The sequence below is a fragment of the Canis lupus genome, unplaced genomic scaffold (genome assembly GCF_011100685.1).
Source record: "Canis lupus familiaris isolate Mischka breed German Shepherd unplaced genomic scaffold, alternate assembly UU_Cfam_GSD_1.0 chrUn_S2266H2466, whole genome shotgun sequence".
Taxonomy (NCBI): domain Eukaryota; kingdom Metazoa; phylum Chordata; class Mammalia; order Carnivora; family Canidae; genus Canis; species Canis lupus.
Genome location: NW_023331154.1, coordinates 1 through 16,149, shown reverse-complemented (window position 1 = coordinate 16,149; position 16,149 = coordinate 1). Strand labels below are relative to the sequence as shown.

Here is a 16,149-nt window from a genome sequence, read left to right as displayed (position 1 = left end):
TTGCGGGCCGATCGACGGGATAGACATACACGGCCAGCCCGGAGTGGAAAGAACAGTTTATGCTGTGCTTTATTAAAATGTGCATCATTCTTTTATTTTAAAATGTGCATCATTGTCTCGTGCTCGGCGCGCGCGACCTCAGCGTGGTGGCCCGCGGCGGCCCCGTCCCCGCCCGGCTCCCGCGGAGCCGCCGTGCGCAGGCGCACTCAGGTGGCGCGGGCCCGGGGGCTCCCGCCCATGGCCAGGTAGACGTCGATGGGCACGTGCAGCAGCGTCAGGCAGTGGCAGCCCGGGCAGCGTCGAAGCGGCCTGGGGAAAGCGGGGCCCGGCCCCTGCGGTTGGGAACGCGGGGGAAAGTGCACCCGCCCTGCCCCCCTCCCTCCGAGCCCTGACGCGGGGACGGGGTTCTGGACGGGGGAAGCGGACGCAGGCATCCCGGGGCCCCCACGGCAGGGACGCCCCAGGGGGCCGGGGCGGCAGGAGGGGCCGCGGGGGGGCGCCGGCCTCACCTGACCGGGTTGTGCTCCGTGGCTACCGGCTCCGGGCTGTCCTGGGACTCGGGGGCGGCGGCAAGGCCAGGGGAGTCTCCGGCCTCAATGGGGAATCTCCGACCCTGCGGGGGCTCCTGGGCACTCATGTCCGGGCCCGGGGGCGCTCTGCGCGGGGAGTGGCGGTCAGGCGCTCCCGGGCCTCCGGGCGCCCCCTGCCCGCGCCCGCGCCCGCCCCCCGGGGCGTTGCTCACCTGCCGGAGGCCGAGGCCGGTCCCGGGCGGGAAGCAGTTGCCCGACCCAGGGCGCGGGAGGACGCTCGGGTCCAGGCGGAGCCGGGCAGGTGTCTGCGGCGCGCCACGGCCCGGGCGTCGAGGGGCGGCTGCATTGTGACCCGGGCCGCGGCGCGCTGACCTCACAGAGCCCGTTTCTCTCGCCGGGAGCCCCCGGCCGTGGCACTCAGCGCGGCCGCGAGCCGGGGCCGGAGGGCTCTTGCCATGGCCCCTGGCGCTGGGTCCGGGCAGAGCCCCGGCAGCCGCGGGGCGGCGTCCACGAAAAGGAGCCCGTCCTCCGGGCGGCGCGCAGACGCCCCGGGCGGACCCCCTGCCTGGCTCCGGGACCGGGCGCGGCGGCGACTTAACCCGTGCTGGGTTTGCTGGTGGCGGGGGTGAGGGCAGGTAAGGGCGCTGCCCATTTTGGCCAAGGGTCACACATCATTTACATCACAATTGGGCCGGAGTTTTAAAATGTCTGGCCCTCTCCCTCCCCACCACCCGTGGCTGCTGTGTCCAGACGGAGAATGTTCTAGCGCTGGGGGCAGCTGCGGATGAAGTCCTTGGGGGGAAAAGGAGCAGGCCAAGGGCGATGGTGGAGTAGAGCTGCCTCACAGAGGCAGCATGAGCTGAGAGGGTGATAGGAAGGAAGGAGGCGCTAGACAGCATGGAGGACTTTCTGCTCTCCAATGGGTACCAGCTGGGCAAGACCATTGGGGAAGGGACCTACTCAAAAGTCAAAGAAGCATTTTCCAAAAAACACCAAAGAAAAGTGGCAATTAAAATTATTGACAAGATGGGAGGGCCAGAAGGTGAGCTGGGGCCCCTTTGGAGGAAGGGAGGGCTGGTTGAGGTGGGTGGGCACTTTCGCCGGTGGAAAGGATCATCCCCCGCCCCCCCCCCCCCTTAGTCTGGAGCCAAGGACTGCAAGAGTTTGTGGCTCTGGGGTAGGTCAGCGGGGGAACAGAAGGATGCTGGGAGTCTAGAAACAGCACAAAGAGCTGTTTAAAACCCAAGAGCTGAGTCTAAAACCCAAGATTAAAGTGGCAGGAGGCAAAGGGTCGTCAGAGGCAGAACCCCAGCCTGCTGGACCTGCCCTATTCCGGGAGAGGGACAGAAGTGGGCACAGAGGCCACGGTCTAGGCTGGCAGAGGGCAGGAGCTGCTGCCAAGGTAGGCAAAATGGGAAAAAGGGAGACAGGGCTCATGGGAAGAACTGTGGGTAGGAGGCAGGGGTGTGAGGAGCTGGCTCACTATGCTGTGGGCAAATCAGGCCTCATAACAGATTCAGTGGTTTTGTCTAAAAATCCCCAAAGCACTTTGATATCCGTGGTATCTCACAGGTTGCTCACAGTCCCTTAGGGTGGCAGGGAGTAGTTCCTCTGAATACTATACTAACTATAAAAATAATAGTAGTGAACATTCTTTGCAACGTCCAAGCAGCTAGACATTTAAGACTGTTAATGGGAACCAGGGCACAAGACCCAGACAGACAGAAGCTGGAAGGCAGGAGACAGGAGTGAAGAGTTATCCCTTTCTGGACTTGACATCCTATCTTTTTTTCCCTTGTCTCCTCAGAATTTATCCAGAGATTCCTGCCTCGGGAGCTCCAGATTGTCCGCACCCTGGACCACAAGAACATCATCCGGGTGTATGAGATGCTGGAGTCTGCTGATGGGAAAATCTACCTGGTGATGGAGCTGGCTGAGGGAGGGGATGTCTTTGACTGTGTGCTGAATGGGGGGCCGCTGCCCGAGAGCCGGGCCAAGGCCCTCTTCCGTCAGATGGTCGAGGCCATCCGCTACTGCCATGGCTGTGGTGTGGCCCACCGGGACCTCAAGTGTGAGAACGCCTTGTTGCAGGGCTTCAATCTGAAGCTGACAGACTTTGGCTTTGCTAAGGTGTTGCCCAAGTCACGCCGAGAGCTGAGCCAGACCTTCTGTGGCAGCACAGCCTATGCCGCCCCTGAGGTGCTGCAGGGTATTCCCCATGATAGCAAGAAGGGGGACGTCTGGAGCATGGGTGTGGTCCTGTACGTCATGCTCTGTGCCAGCCTACCTTTTGACGACACAGACATTCCCAAGATGCTGTGGCAGCAGCAGAAGGGGGTGTCCTTCCCTACTCATCTGGGCATCTCGGCCGAATGCCAGGACCTGCTCAAGCGGCTCCTGGAACCAGATATGATCCTCCGGCCTTCAATTGAAGAAGTTAGTTGCCATCCATGGCTAGCAAGCACTTGATAAAAGCAATGGCAAGTCCTCCCCAATAAAACAGGGAGAGAAAGCAAACCCAAAAACCTGCTTCTAAAATGGTGATATATATTTAAGTTTACTTCTATCTTACATGTATATACCTATATATATAATATATATATTAAGTTTACTTCTATCCTATAACTTACCTATGCCCTCCCGAGCCTTACTTCTCTTTCCCTTTAAAGATCTTCATGCAACCAGAGGGCCTCATTCAGACTTCCCTTTTATTAGAGCTAACAAGTGATTTTCACACAGGTGTTTCACTCAAGTTAATTAAAAATAGACCCCAGAATCGTACACAGGGTGGGGGAGGAGAAGAGAAAAGTGACCCGAGAGCAGTGGAACCACTGCTATTGTAACTTCCTTTCCAAATAAAAGCAGAAGCACTGGGAATGCAGAGATGGCTTCTCGACTCCTTGTCTTGGTGGGAGGCCTGCTGGGGGCCGTTCCCTGCCTTACCCCAGGGTCTAAGCTGTGTCTGAGGTAAGGATGAGGGACTTCTTCGTGACTCAGACCACTCCTCCTGCCATCCCTGCCCCTTCCTTAGGCTCCACGCAGAAGCCACCCTGCATTCTGTGTTTGCCCGGCCCTGCCTCCAGCGCAGCTGCTGCTGGGGACAAGAAGAGACCCCCAGACACCCTTCCAGCTTCTTTGAATCTCTTTAATGCTATTAACGGCAAGTCTGGAAAAGGTTCAGGACAAAGTTCTTTTTTCTTTCTTTTTTAATTACAAAACTAACAGCTGTTAGAATCTTTTTTTTTTTTTTTTTCCTTTTTTCTTTTCCTGGCTACAAAATACTCTGGGGAGATGCATTATAATTTAAAATATATAATATTGCACAAACAACCAAAAGGTTAATTAAACTAAAGAAGTAATTACAAAGAGAAAAACCCCATCCCGTCAAAAAAAAAAAAAAAAAGATTCAACATTCTTTACATCCCACCCCCTCACTGAAGGTTTGAAGTGGAAATGACCACCACTCTCTTGGCATATCTGACCACAATCCTTTTAAATCATTGGTGAATACACCAGATTATGTACAAGAATCACCAGAGCAGCATCATGAAGCACCAGGGTCTCCAGGAATTCCTGCAGCCCCTCATTTCCCCAAGAGAGGAACAGCTTTACCAGAGTGAGGGTGAGAGCCACAAAGACTGGGTCTGTCTTCAGGAGGAAGAGCTTTTGAAGAAGCCTGATGAGAGTCTCAAGAGGTTCACCCCCAGCATATCCCTTCAAGAAGCAGAAGGGTTGAGGTGGAGAAGTTGGGCTTACCAGAGGTGTAAGTACTCGGCTTTGATCACTGCTCTGTACCGCTGGTAGCTGGCTTGTGTCCTAAGCTACAGGGAGGTCGAGGTGGGTAGCTGGTTGGACAAGGTATCCCGCCAGGCAATGCACAGAAGGGCCTGAAGTGACCCCCTCCCTTCTTGGGGAGGGGAAGAAATGCAAGAGCAGACTCTTGCAGGTGGCACAGCTGGGCTAAGGACTTGGGTGCATTTGACATGAAGAAGCCCTGGGAGAGGCAATGGGGACATACCAGCCTGGGCTGGACAAAAGGAAGGAGGTGGGGACTCAGGGTTTGGTCTCTAGATTCGGAACCACAAGGAACCTTTCTGGGAATGGAAAATGCCTGGGAGGGGGAGATCCCCAAAGAGAGGCAAGTTTCCCAGAGACGAATGCCTCTTACTCACTGGGCTAGGAACCAAAATGTGCTAGCCATCCCTGTCTAGTCAAGGACAGGTGGGATGACCTTCCTTGCCTGCTTATGGATGGGACAGAGTGTTGTCTCAGCTTCCTCCAAGAGACTGGTGCTTAGCATCTGTCTACACAGGTAGAAGGGCTAGAGTTATCCCTTGGGATTTCCCAGCAAGAGTCCCCAAGAACAGTGGGTGTTCAGCAGAGAAATGTAGGCTCTTCTGGTGTCGGGGGTAGGTTTCCTCCCCCTTGAATCATCCTATAGTTGGCACAAGTCAGAGTTTCTGGTTTGGATTTAGTGAGCCCCTTCCCAGATATGAGCAGAGGCCCAAAGGACCAGCAAGGAGCCACCCAGAATCTGTGCCCAGAACTCTGGTTGACAGAGGCCATTGGGGAAACATTCTCAGTCAGTGTCTTCCAGGGCTGGGCTGAGACGAGCGAAGGGGTGGGAGGTTCTGTGGGTGGGGGAGCTGTACGCTCTGGCTCCCCTCATTCCCAGTCCTCCCACTCTACATCTTCCAGCTGCAGACAGGAGGGGATAATGGAGAGCACAAACACATATTTACTCCTCTGAGTCAAGCCCAGACCCCACCTCCCCTAGCTGCCTCCATTTCTGGATAGCCCTCCCCTAAACAGCAGCCCACCCCCACCCCATGCCCAAGTCCTGCCTTGAGCCATACCCTCCTGCCCTCTATGAGAGTGAACCACTGTCTTAAGGAATGTGTCTGGGGAGCAGAGCTGCCCTCTGCCTAAGGGGCAGGTCTGCTGCTCTGATCATTCCAGAACTAAAGAAAAGGCTTCCACTGACCAATAATGGATGCTAGAAGGGGACACCCTGTCTCTAGGAACCAAGCTGGTCAGTCCCTTAAGGAGAACTTGAGAGTGGCATTGTGATGAGATGTAAGGTGGCACTGCACTGCAGGTGCTCACAGTGTCTTCATTAGGGGCTCTAGCACCCTATTCCCCCAGCTGAAGTCTCCCCAGGGAACTTTCTAGTGGCCTGCTCTCAGCTGATCCCTGGTATGATAGGTTATAGAATGACTCTGCTGAAGTAAGTATATGGTCATCTGGTTTTACAGAGGGCTATGAAGATACAGAAGGCATCAAGCCCCTGTGACATGATAGGTGATCATGGGCCTTCTCAGCCTGGATATAGTGAGGTCACAGGAGCCAAAGACTCTTGGGTAGGCCTCTATCTCTCCCCAGGTTTCAGTTTTCCAGTATGAAAAATGAGGCCCTGCCTGTCTCTCTAATCTGTTCACCTCATATAGCAGATTCATGAGCTATATGATGGAAGGATCATGTGGTTCTTGTGTGACACTGGAAGAAACACTGACTTGAATCAAGTGTTTGGGCTGGACCCTCAGTCCTGTCACTTCTTATCTGTGAGAGCTTTTTTCCCTGCCTTTCATTCAAAATGACCCATTCCTGATTCTAGCAGGTAATGAAGAGTAAGAGTAGTAAGGCCTCTGAGCTTTTAGCTGGACTGGGTTTTGTGGGGGCTTTAGTAATGTTCACTGAGTCCTCCCATGTCCTAGGCACAATGCCTAACATGTCTACGTGCATTATCTATCACAGCTTACAAGCTTCTAGGACCAGTTCAATGATGAGGAAACAGAGGCTCAGGTTAAGTGACTTGCCCTAGATCACACAGTCTTTTGCCCCAAGGCCAGAAATCTGTTCAGGTCCCATTCCTGGGGACCATGAGTCAGAAGATGTGGGGTGGGGTTTGGAGTCTACATTTTTTAGTAGCTCCTCACGTGACTTTCATGCAGAGCTAATGTCAGAAACTCTCCCACCATCCAACCTGGAACTGAGGGGAAGCAGAGCCTGCTGATCGGAACTATTCAGGGCCTGAGTGGGAGGTCCCAGCACCCTTCCTGAAGCTGCCATCTCAGAAAGGAATAGGGATCCACTCTGAAGGGACAGTTGGGCCTGATGGGGAGAATCCTCAGATACTGGGGTCACTGGGCTTGCTTCCCTGAGGCCAGCCAGGTCCACTTACCTCCCCAGAGGCATCCACTTTGGAGAGTGCCATCTGCACTTCTTCTTCAGTCATGTCCAAGTCAAAGTCCTTTTCCCAGTCCTCGCTGATATCTGTGCTTGAGCCTGGAATCATGATCCACAGTGTGAAAGGCAGGAAGGGGTATGTATGAACAATTTGTAGCTGGGGGTGATAGCACTCTTTAAAAGGGGCTGGCAAATATAAATCAAAGATCTTACATTCTATTCTCACTCTGGCTCAGTGAATCCACTTTTAGGAATCTATTCTAGGGATCCCTGGGTGGTGCAGCGGTTTGGCGCCTGCCTTTGGCCCAGGGCGTGATCCTGGAGACCCGGGATCGAATCCCACGTCGGGCTCCCTGCATGGAGCCTGCTTCTCCCTCTGCCTGTGTCTCTGCCTCTCTCTCTCTGTGTGTGACTATCATAAATAAATAAAAATTAAAAAAAAAAAAAAGGAATCTATTCTAAGGGAAAATTCTGGATTCAGTCAAAGACTTAGCCAATAAGAGGTTCATTGTAGTGCTGTTATAGTAATGAAAATTTAAAAACCCAACTTGAGAGTTCACTGATAAGGAATTACAAAAATAAATAAATGGTGTAGTCACATGATAAAACATTATGTGCCTTTTAAACGTTAGACTGCAGAACACTTATACACATGGCAAATAGTCTAGAATTGTTAAGTAAGAAAAAGGAAGCTACTTGAGTGGAGATGCACTTTGGCCCAGAGGCTCCCCAGAGCCACAGAAATCTTCCAGAAGACATAAACAATGAACCTCTCTTCCTCTTCTTACTCCATTCTACCTTCACTGACTTTGCTCCTTGTGAAACACACCAGACACATTTCGGCTTTTAGGGCCTTTGGATGGGCTGTTCCTTGTACCTAGAACTCTCTCCTTGGACACCCACGGGCCAACTTCCTCACCTTCTTCACAGCCTCGCTCAAATCCTCCCATCTAATTGTGGCCTACCTCAACTGTTCTACTTTATTTATTTATTTTTTTAAAGTTTTTATTTTTTTTTATTTTTTTATTTATGATAGAGAGAGAGAGAGAGAGAGAGAGAGAGGCAGAGACACAGGCAGAGGGAGAAGCAGGCTCCATGCACTGGGAGCCCGACGTGGGATTCAATCCCGGGTCTCCAGGATCACGCCCCAGGCCAAAGGCAGGTGCTAAACCGCTGCGACACCCAGGGATCCCAACTGTTCTACTTTAAACTACAACCCAGGGCAGCCCGGGTGGCTCAGTGGTTTGGCGCTGCCTTCGGCCCAGGGCCTGATCCTGGAGATTCAGGATCGAGTCCCGCATTGGGCTCCCTGCATGGAGCCTGCTTCTCCCTCTGCCTGTGTCTCTGCCCACCCCCCTCTGTGTCTCTCATTAATAAATAAATAAATATTAAATAAATAAACTACAACCCACTCCCCTCACTCTGCTCTCCTTGTTCTTTTTTTCCATTCTATTTATCAATTTTCAAATATGTCACATCATAAGACTTAGTGTGCTTATTGTCTACTCATAGAAGAACTGGAATGTGAGCTCCCTGAGGGCAGGGATCTTTGTTTTCCTTTCTTATGTCTGCCAACTACTTCGAGTATAGTCTGGGCTCAATAAAATATTCATGGACCCTTTTTCTAAACTAGGGTTGGCAAACTATGGTGTGTGGACCAAATCCAGCTTACTGCCTGTTTTGGGAAATTACATTTTGGAGCACAGCCATTGCCATTTGTTTACATATTGCCCATGCTGCTTTCCTGCAACGACAGCAGAGCTGAGTAGTTCCAACAGACTAAAGTATTTGTGATCTGGCCCTATATAGAAAAAGTCTACTAATCCCTGCTCTAGGTGATTCTAATGCCTGCTAAGTTTAGCAATCACTGCTCTAAACACTCATATTTGGTATAGGCAGCATTAAAAAAAAATGTACATGTGAAAGCTATTACTAAGAAAACTATAAATATAGTTTTTTTAAAAAGTATATGCAAAAAAAAGTGTATTAGCAATGTGATTCCATTAAAAAATACGCTCACAGATCCTTATACACATAGAGAAAAGGTGCGTAACATAGCCACAAAAATACTAACAAAAGTTACCTCTAGGTAATGAGGTCAGGGAGTAATTTTCCTGTTTTTTTTTTTCTCCCCCTAAAATGAACATGTTTAGATGCGTCTAAATCTAAAAGGTTTTTCCCCCCTAAAATGAACACATACTACTTTGTATTTTTTTCTTATCTATTAAAAGCACCTTTAAAAAGAGTAGGTCCCTGGGGCGCCTGGGTGGCTCAGTTGATTAAGCGTCTGCCTTCAGCTCGAGTCACATTCCAGGGGTCCTGGGATTGAGCCCCGCAGCAGGCTCCCTACTCCCTAGAAGTAGGGAGACTGCTTCTCCCTCTGCCTTCCTCCCACCTGCGCTACTGCACTCTCTTTCTCAAAAAAAAAAAAGAGAAAAAGTAGGTCCCTGATCTCCCACTGGCATGACCTGTAAACATATCCCTTGCTGCTTCTTCAGCTTGCTACTCAGCAGGCACCCAGGCTCTGACAACTCCCCCCCCAAGCCCTGCCCCTACCTTTGTCATAAGGGGTCTTGTACTGTTCTCCTTCCTAACCACCTGGCCAGCCACAAGCATCCTCTTAAGATCAAAATCTCTGGAGTCATGCAGACCTGGGTGGAATCCCTACTTTTTATCTATTGTGCAGTCTTGGGTAAGTTATTTTGGGCTTCAGTCTATTTATAAAATAAGGATAAAACCACCCTCTTTGCAGAGAACCACAGGAGGAGATAATGCAGATGCCTGCCTCCCCACCCCCCTCATTTGATTCTGCAGGTCTAGGTGGTGGCCCAGAATTCTGCCTTATAAATAGGAACCTGGGTGATTCCTTGTAGGCCTGGGCCTGCAGTTCTGATACACAACAGTGTTAAGGTTAGAGGTATCAATGTGTGGTGCATGTAACATGTACACATAGTGGGAATTTAACAAAAGGGGCTGTTAAAGGCACTGACTCAGAGGTAAGTAATGTTGCATGTGGTCCCAAGGCCTCCAGGGCAGACTGGCAACCAAGACCCAGTTCTTCAGACTCCACACCTAAGTCTCCTATGCCTTTGGGACACTTGGTGGCACCTGATTATCTGTCAGTGCAGGGCTCCTCTGGGTTAGGTGCCGGAATCCTGGCTGATTCCTCATCCCAGAGCTGTGGCCATGATGGCTTTCCCTAACCTCAGGCTGCCCTCCAGGGATTTGAAACTCTTTTTCAGGCTTTAAATGCCTTCCAGGGGTGGAAAACAGTATCAGCTTTCAGTTTTGGAGTGCTTCACATCCACCCTCTGAGGTGGGTATTAACAGTCCCAATTTACAGATGATGAAATGAAGGCCTCAAGTGGCAGAGATAAGAATTGAGGCTTTCTATGCCATGTGCCTCCTCCCACCATCCTTTCCTGTCACACAACAAGAGTACTAAGACCTCCATTATGCACATGGCAGAGAACTGATCTGTGCCAAAACAATTTAAGCTTTCATGATGGAGTTTTACTGGTTTTTTTTTTCTTCTTTTTTTTTAAAGAAAGGGGAGTTTTCAGGTGATTACTAACCTCACAGTGCTGTCACTTAGCTCATTTTGTTCTGTTCAATTGGAACTCTGCTTCCCCAGAGAAGAAATGGAGGCAAAAGCCACTCCTAGGTCAGTCATTGGTGAAGGAGGGCCTTGAGCCCAGGGCTCCTTCTAGTCTGCAGGCCACAGACCTGTCCCCATCTCTCTTCCCCCGCCCTGCTGGTCCAGTCTCTTAAACAGATCTTGGGGCAAAATGCAGGTGGGAAGCCGCTTTGCAATGACAATGACTGCCCTAGAACCTTGGGAGATCCTGTGGCTAGGTTACCCCAAGAAACTCTGCTGCTAGCAGGGACCAAATTTTCTTATGTCATCTAAGGATATGGACATAAGAGGGAAAAGGAGTCACTGTCTCCAAGCCTTCATTCTTTAAGGTTCACTCTCTCTACTCTAGCATCTACTGTTCCCACTGTGCTCCCCCAGTTCAATACCCCAGGCTTCCCCTGACTAAGTGACTACAACTATTTCTGGTGGGTCTTCTGCAAACCCCTAAGTAGGTCAGAGGCAGTAGAGCAGGGTGATGAAGAGCTCCTGCTAGTTTCCCCATAATCTCATTTCGTCCCATTTCAACCCACCACTCATTTTTCTAATCCTGCTCTCCTGTAGCCCAATTCCCCATGGAGCCTACAGTTCTCTAACCAACCAGTTGTTTCACTGTCTATCCCTCCCTTCCCCAGCTGATTCCATGAGCCACTATTCTGATCACTTCTTGCCTATACTTGTGGACACTCTTCTTTTCTTCCACCAATTTCCCCGGGCTAAATGTGAACCCTGGTTCAATCCAACTCCCCATCTATTCTGTGCCTGCACCTGCATACAGTGCTGACTGGTATCTTTAAAATTCATGACTACTACCTCGAATGGGCCCTTAGTACCACCTGGCCAGCAACCTCCACCGCCTTTTGAGTCCATCACCTCCTTTTCCACTTTCCCAAATAATTAGTAGGTAAGTGATTGATCTCTTTCCAGTAAAGAAATGGGGAAAATTACCCAGATCTCTTAGGCTTCTGTGAAGACTGAGTGGCATACATATCCAGTGCTTAGCACAGAGCTATACAGACATATAGAAAGTGCTCAGAGATGGCTCCTTATTATCATTTCCCCAAAGAATGGCTCTACTCTGATTTCTTCCCTGAAATTTTCCCTATTGTGAAACAATTACCCTTGATTTATAGAGGAATAAATGGGGCTTAGAGAAGATCAGTAACTTTTCTGAAGTCATACGGCTTAGGAGCAAGGTTGGGATTTGAACCCAGAACTGTCTGAAGCCCAGTGCCTGAGCCCTCAGCCTCTACATGTAAAGTTCTTAGTATAGATCAGGCATATAATGTGAGCAGCGTGCCATGCTGCTTTATGACACTAAGCCCAACCTTCCAAGTTTGGCATAAGGTTAAGTCCTTAAGCTCTACTTCTGAGCTAACCCATCCACCCTTCTTGTTCCTCCCTCTCCTGATGAAAGCAAAGTGTGCTTTCGTCACTGCCCCTTCAATCTGCTCAGTGGCCTCTGCTATCTGGATTGTGTGGGCCCCTCAGCCGAGACTACCACTCCCCCGCACCTGCCCCAAACTCTCCACCTCTCCTCTACAACGCCTGTCTCCTCGGTGAAACAACTGCAGATGCCCGGAGGTTCCTTCTTTCTCTGAACTCCTCCAGCACCAAGTCTGTCCCATACTGCTTCATGCTTCATCATAAAGACTGCAGCTCTTGCCCCTCCCTCCTCAGTGTCTCATAAAGAGAGGTAGGAGCTCAATGGATGACCTCACTGAATCAGAGCCAGAAGGGGAGCATTGTTTTGGAAACTGGAAACCCCACCGTTTCTATCAGGGAGCAGGATATGGGTGGGGTAAGGCCAGTTTCCCTTCTAGGGTAGCAAACCAGTCTCTCACTGCACCAGCAGGCCTGGGCTCACCTGCTGGGCAAGTTTTGTGGCTGACTGGTACCATGTGTCAGCAGAGAGAGTGAGAGAGAGAGAGAGAAGAAGCCTTGCTGACAATTAGCTCTCTCTGAAGAGGTATTCTGGATGTGGGGAAAAAAGTCAACACCAGAGCTATCACTGTCCTTTAATTCCAGGAATTAGAGAGGTTCCCTTTGGATAAACAGGCTCCAGTCTAAAATTCCATTATACAGATAAGAAACTAAAGTTTTATTATTTAAGCTGGATCACAAGTTCATGAGTGTTCATTTTATTCTTTTTTCAACTAATGTAAGTTTTATTTATATATATTTCATACTCATAATAATGCAGTATTAGGGAAGCTAAATGACTTTCCTGAGGTCATCCAGGATAGAAGACCCTGACTTCAATCAATGTCATGGGGATTTCCAACCCAGGATAAGGCTGAATTGTCCAAATGGATGGAAACTGGCATAGCGTGGTAGCTAAGGGCATGGGCTCTGAGTTCGAGAGACCCAGGTCTGAATTTGGGCCTGCCACTTCCTGGCCATGTGAATTTGAGCAAGTTACTTAACATTTCTGAGCTTCACTTCCTTTATCTGTAAGACAGGACAGTAATACTGACCTCACTGGGCTGTGAGATGTAATGAGAAATTAAATGCAATAAATCACACTAACCTGGCACAAACCTTATTTTGTTGAACCTGAAACCCCAATAATTGTAAGATGCACCCTTATTTCAGAAAATAGGTATATATTAAATGGATGATATATGGTAATCCTTAGTAGGTAGCAGCTGTCATCATCATCAGTATCATAAATGAAGGACAACTGCTCCTGGAATCCTCACAAGGGGTGAGGGCACAAGGCTGCCTTAAGGGGTAGTAACTCTTGCCTGCCCCTCCCCCCCACTCTCTGGGCTTTGGCCTTGACTTACCTTTCTTTCCGTTGTTAGAGGGTGTAGACTTCCCACTATCCGAGTTCAGCTCAAACACCCGTAAGTCTGTGAGTACCTCCTCCCTCAGAGTCTCTACTCTGGCTGGAGGCCTGGGCTCTGGGCCAGTGGGACGGCCAGCAGGGGTGTGGGGCTTGAACTGAGCTGGGGGCGGAGGTCCAGTCTCACCCACATCCACAGCCAGGCCCTGTTCCTCCAAAGATGCCTCTAGAAGCTTTTGAGACAGGTCCTTGGGCAGCACTGGTGCCTCAGCTGCAGTGGCAGGTTTGGCAACCTGCGTTACAAGGGAGATGCTCTCGCTGCTCTCTGATGGAGTCACCTCTCTAGGAGGCTCAGCTGGAGTCACTGGATTCTCTTCACAGGGGCTCAGGAGGCCAGGTCCTCCTTCAGGGGATGTGGAAGTTTTGGCCACAGAAACCTTTGCCTCTTTTGGAGATGTGGGTGAAATGCTCACAAGCTCCTCTGTTGAGAGAGAAAAGGGAAGAGGGCTATGTGCCCTGGTCAGCCCCAAGACAACCTTGGTGCTCTGAATATTCCTCCCAAAGCCTCTAATCAAGACTAAAGGGGGCCGGATTCCTCACCCTCTCCCCATCATGGTTCATCTGCAGATACTCCCTGTTGGTCAAAGTCTCTCCTAGCCTCAAGGCCTAGCATATGTCTGGTGGACACACAGCTTCTGGCAACACAGCCCAAGATGGCATTATAGATTAGAAAATTAGACTTGACAATGAATCATTCTGGATTCAGGACAGGTTCTGCTATATCCTCAGTGTAATGATCTTGGACAAGACACTTAACTTTTCTAAAATAAATAAATAATATAAGAAAAAGAACAAGAAAGAAAGGAAACGAAAAAGAAAAGAAAAGAAAAAAAAAAAAGAAAAAAAGAAAAGAAAGAAAAGAAGAAAAAGAAAGAAAAGAAAAGAACGAAAAGAAAGAAAAAGAAAACTTTCCTAAATAAAGAAAACACTTGGGATCCCTGGATGGCGCAGCAGTTTAGCGCCTGCCTTTGGCCCAGGGTGCGATCCTGGAGACCCAGGGTTGAATCCTACATCGGGCTCCCGGTGCATGGAGCCTGCTTCTCCCTCTGCCTATGTCTCTGCCTCTCTCTCTGTCTCTGTGTGACTATCATAAAACAAAACAAAACAAAACAAAAAAAACACTTATAATGTGTTAACAGCATGCAGGTGGCTCTAACATACCATCCTAAGCTGAGCTACCACATAGAGGATGCTCAGCTACTTCCTTAAGCCAACAGTTCCCAAACTTAGCTAGGCATGGACTTTACCAGGGGAGCTTGTTAAAAATACAAGTGGGGGGGATGCCTGGGTGGCTCAGTGGTTGAGTGTCTGCCTTTGGCTCAGGTCGTGATTCCAGGGTCCTGGGATCAAGTCCCGCATCAGGCTCCCAACAGGGAGTCTGCTTCTCCCTCCTGCCTATATCTCTGCCTCTCTGTCTCTCATGAATAATAAAATCTTTAAAAAAGACCAAATTGTTAAAAAAAAAAAAAATACAAGTTTGGGGGGTGCCTGGGTGGCACAGCTGGTTAAGCGTCCCACTCTCAATCTCAGCTCAGGTCTTTATCTCAGGGTCATGAGTCCAAGCTCCGTGCTGGGCTCAGTGCTGGGCATGAAGCAAAAAACAAGTTTGGCCACATCCTCACAGAGTCTTATTTAGAACGGGGGGAAGGGAATCTGAATTTCAATAAGCATCCCAGTGGTTCTGAAGTGGCTAGTCATGGGCTGCAGGACATCCTGCTGTCCCTGACACATGTGATTTCTGTACCTAAACCAGGAATTCCACCAGCCCATGCAAACATTTCCTTGTTAGTTGAGCTATCCTCAGCACGTACGAATGCTGTATACATATGCCCTATATTTCCCTAGGTGCCAGGTCTCTCCAGTGCTTACATAACAGCCAGACAGTCCCCACAGGCAGGACAGGACCCGTTACTTGCTCATCACCTCTCAATCTCTCTTACCTTCTTCCTCCTCCCAGCCAGGCTCTTCAGAGATGCTCTGTTCTGCCCGTTGCTTCAGGGCATCCCTCCGGGCCTGCTCCTGAGTGTGGGAGAAAACATAACCAACGAAGTCAGGGCATGCTCTTCCAGGACCCTGGCCCTGACACCAGAGTTCTTGGTACCCTGTGCCCTTTCTTCCCTCAACAAAATCCAGTGTGCTTCCCCAAGGGCCGAGTGAAGCACCTCCCCAGGCTAGGCCAGCATACCTGCTCTAGTTGATGGACTTTATAGAAATATCGATGCCAAAATTCTGCATGGGAAACAGCTGCTGGGACCTGGAGAGAGGGGACAGTGGAGATGAGACTTTGGGAAAAGTTGTATAAGGTCTGTGTCCCCAGCCTTATCAGCCTACTCCCAGCTGCTCTGGATTTCAGATGTGGTTTAGTGGCTAAGCAGTTTTCCTCAGAGCATTTACACCCTCCATCCCTAGACCCATCTTCCTGGCCCAACTTGACCAAGGAGGAAGAAAAGAATTTTCATCAGGCTTTGCTAGCCCTTCCATTTCTCACACGACTGCCAGAAGTCTGGCAAATCAGCTTTGCCCATGTGGCTTCTTAGGCTCAGGACCTGGCTGGTCTGGCTCTAGAGCATCTCTGACTGCTCTGTGGGCCAGGTGATTCTGCAGTGACTCTAAATAAAATGTCCCTCCCAACCTCCCAACACCTCAAACTGAAGCTGGGTTTCCCTGCAGCCAGCTGGGCCCTCACCATCTTGGTGTAGAGGGCCCGGATGGAGGGGCTGCCTACAAGAAGCTCTGAGATCTCCCCCTTCTTCTCTTCCAAGCAGAACTGGGAAAGCCAGGCATCAAACAGTTCCGGAGGTCCTGCAGAGGGATAGACACTGCTGTCATTTTCCTGAGTCTGGAGAAAGAACACTGGGCCTACATAAAACACACTTAAGCCTGGACATGGACAGTGAGGAAAGCTTAAGGTTATTTTCAAAGCTGTTTGGCCAAAGATGGGGGGGTCAGCA

The 16,149-nt window shown here is 50.1% G+C and overlaps 3 protein-coding genes and 1 long non-coding RNA gene across 4 annotated transcripts; 1 reads left to right on the top strand and 3 right to left on the bottom strand.

The window, feature by feature from the left end:
* Window positions 1-45: 45 nt before the first annotated feature.
* On the bottom strand, window positions 46-2,478 carry LOC119879075 (protein FAM229A-like). Its single transcript, XM_038589532.1, has 3 exons — window positions 743-2,478; window positions 510-656; window positions 46-309 (listed from the first exon to the last, which is right to left on the bottom strand). Exons 1-3 carry the CDS (start codon window positions 874-876, stop codon window positions 207-209), a joined length of 384 nt encoding a protein of 127 aa, XP_038445460.1. The 5' UTR covers window positions 877-2,478; the 3' UTR covers window positions 46-206.
* LOC119879074 (testis-specific serine/threonine-protein kinase 3) lies at window positions 1,225-3,338 on the top strand. The gene is made up of 2 exons (XM_038589531.1): window positions 1,225-1,572; window positions 2,338-3,338. The coding sequence occupies exons 1-2, from the start codon at window positions 1,428-1,430 to the stop codon at window positions 2,997-2,999; spliced, it is 807 nt and encodes a 268-aa protein (XP_038445459.1). The 5' UTR covers window positions 1,225-1,427; the 3' UTR covers window positions 3,000-3,338.
* LOC119879073 (BSD domain-containing protein 1-like) lies at window positions 3,221-16,145 on the bottom strand (the record flags this gene model as incomplete). The annotated part of the gene is made up of 6 exons (XM_038589530.1): window positions 3,221-5,228; window positions 6,712-6,815; window positions 13,140-13,619; window positions 15,139-15,217; window positions 15,384-15,452; window positions 15,885-16,145. Coding segments are annotated over 6 exons (1,026 nt in total), but the record flags the coding sequence as incomplete, so codon positions are not given.
* LOC119879076 lies at window positions 9,766-12,458 on the bottom strand. The gene is made up of 3 exons (XR_005387323.1): window positions 11,865-12,458; window positions 11,299-11,359; window positions 9,766-10,338 (listed from the first exon to the last, which is right to left on the bottom strand). It is a non-coding gene; the product is annotated as an uncharacterized LOC119879076 (long non-coding RNA).
* Window positions 16,146-16,149: the final 4 nt, after the last annotated feature.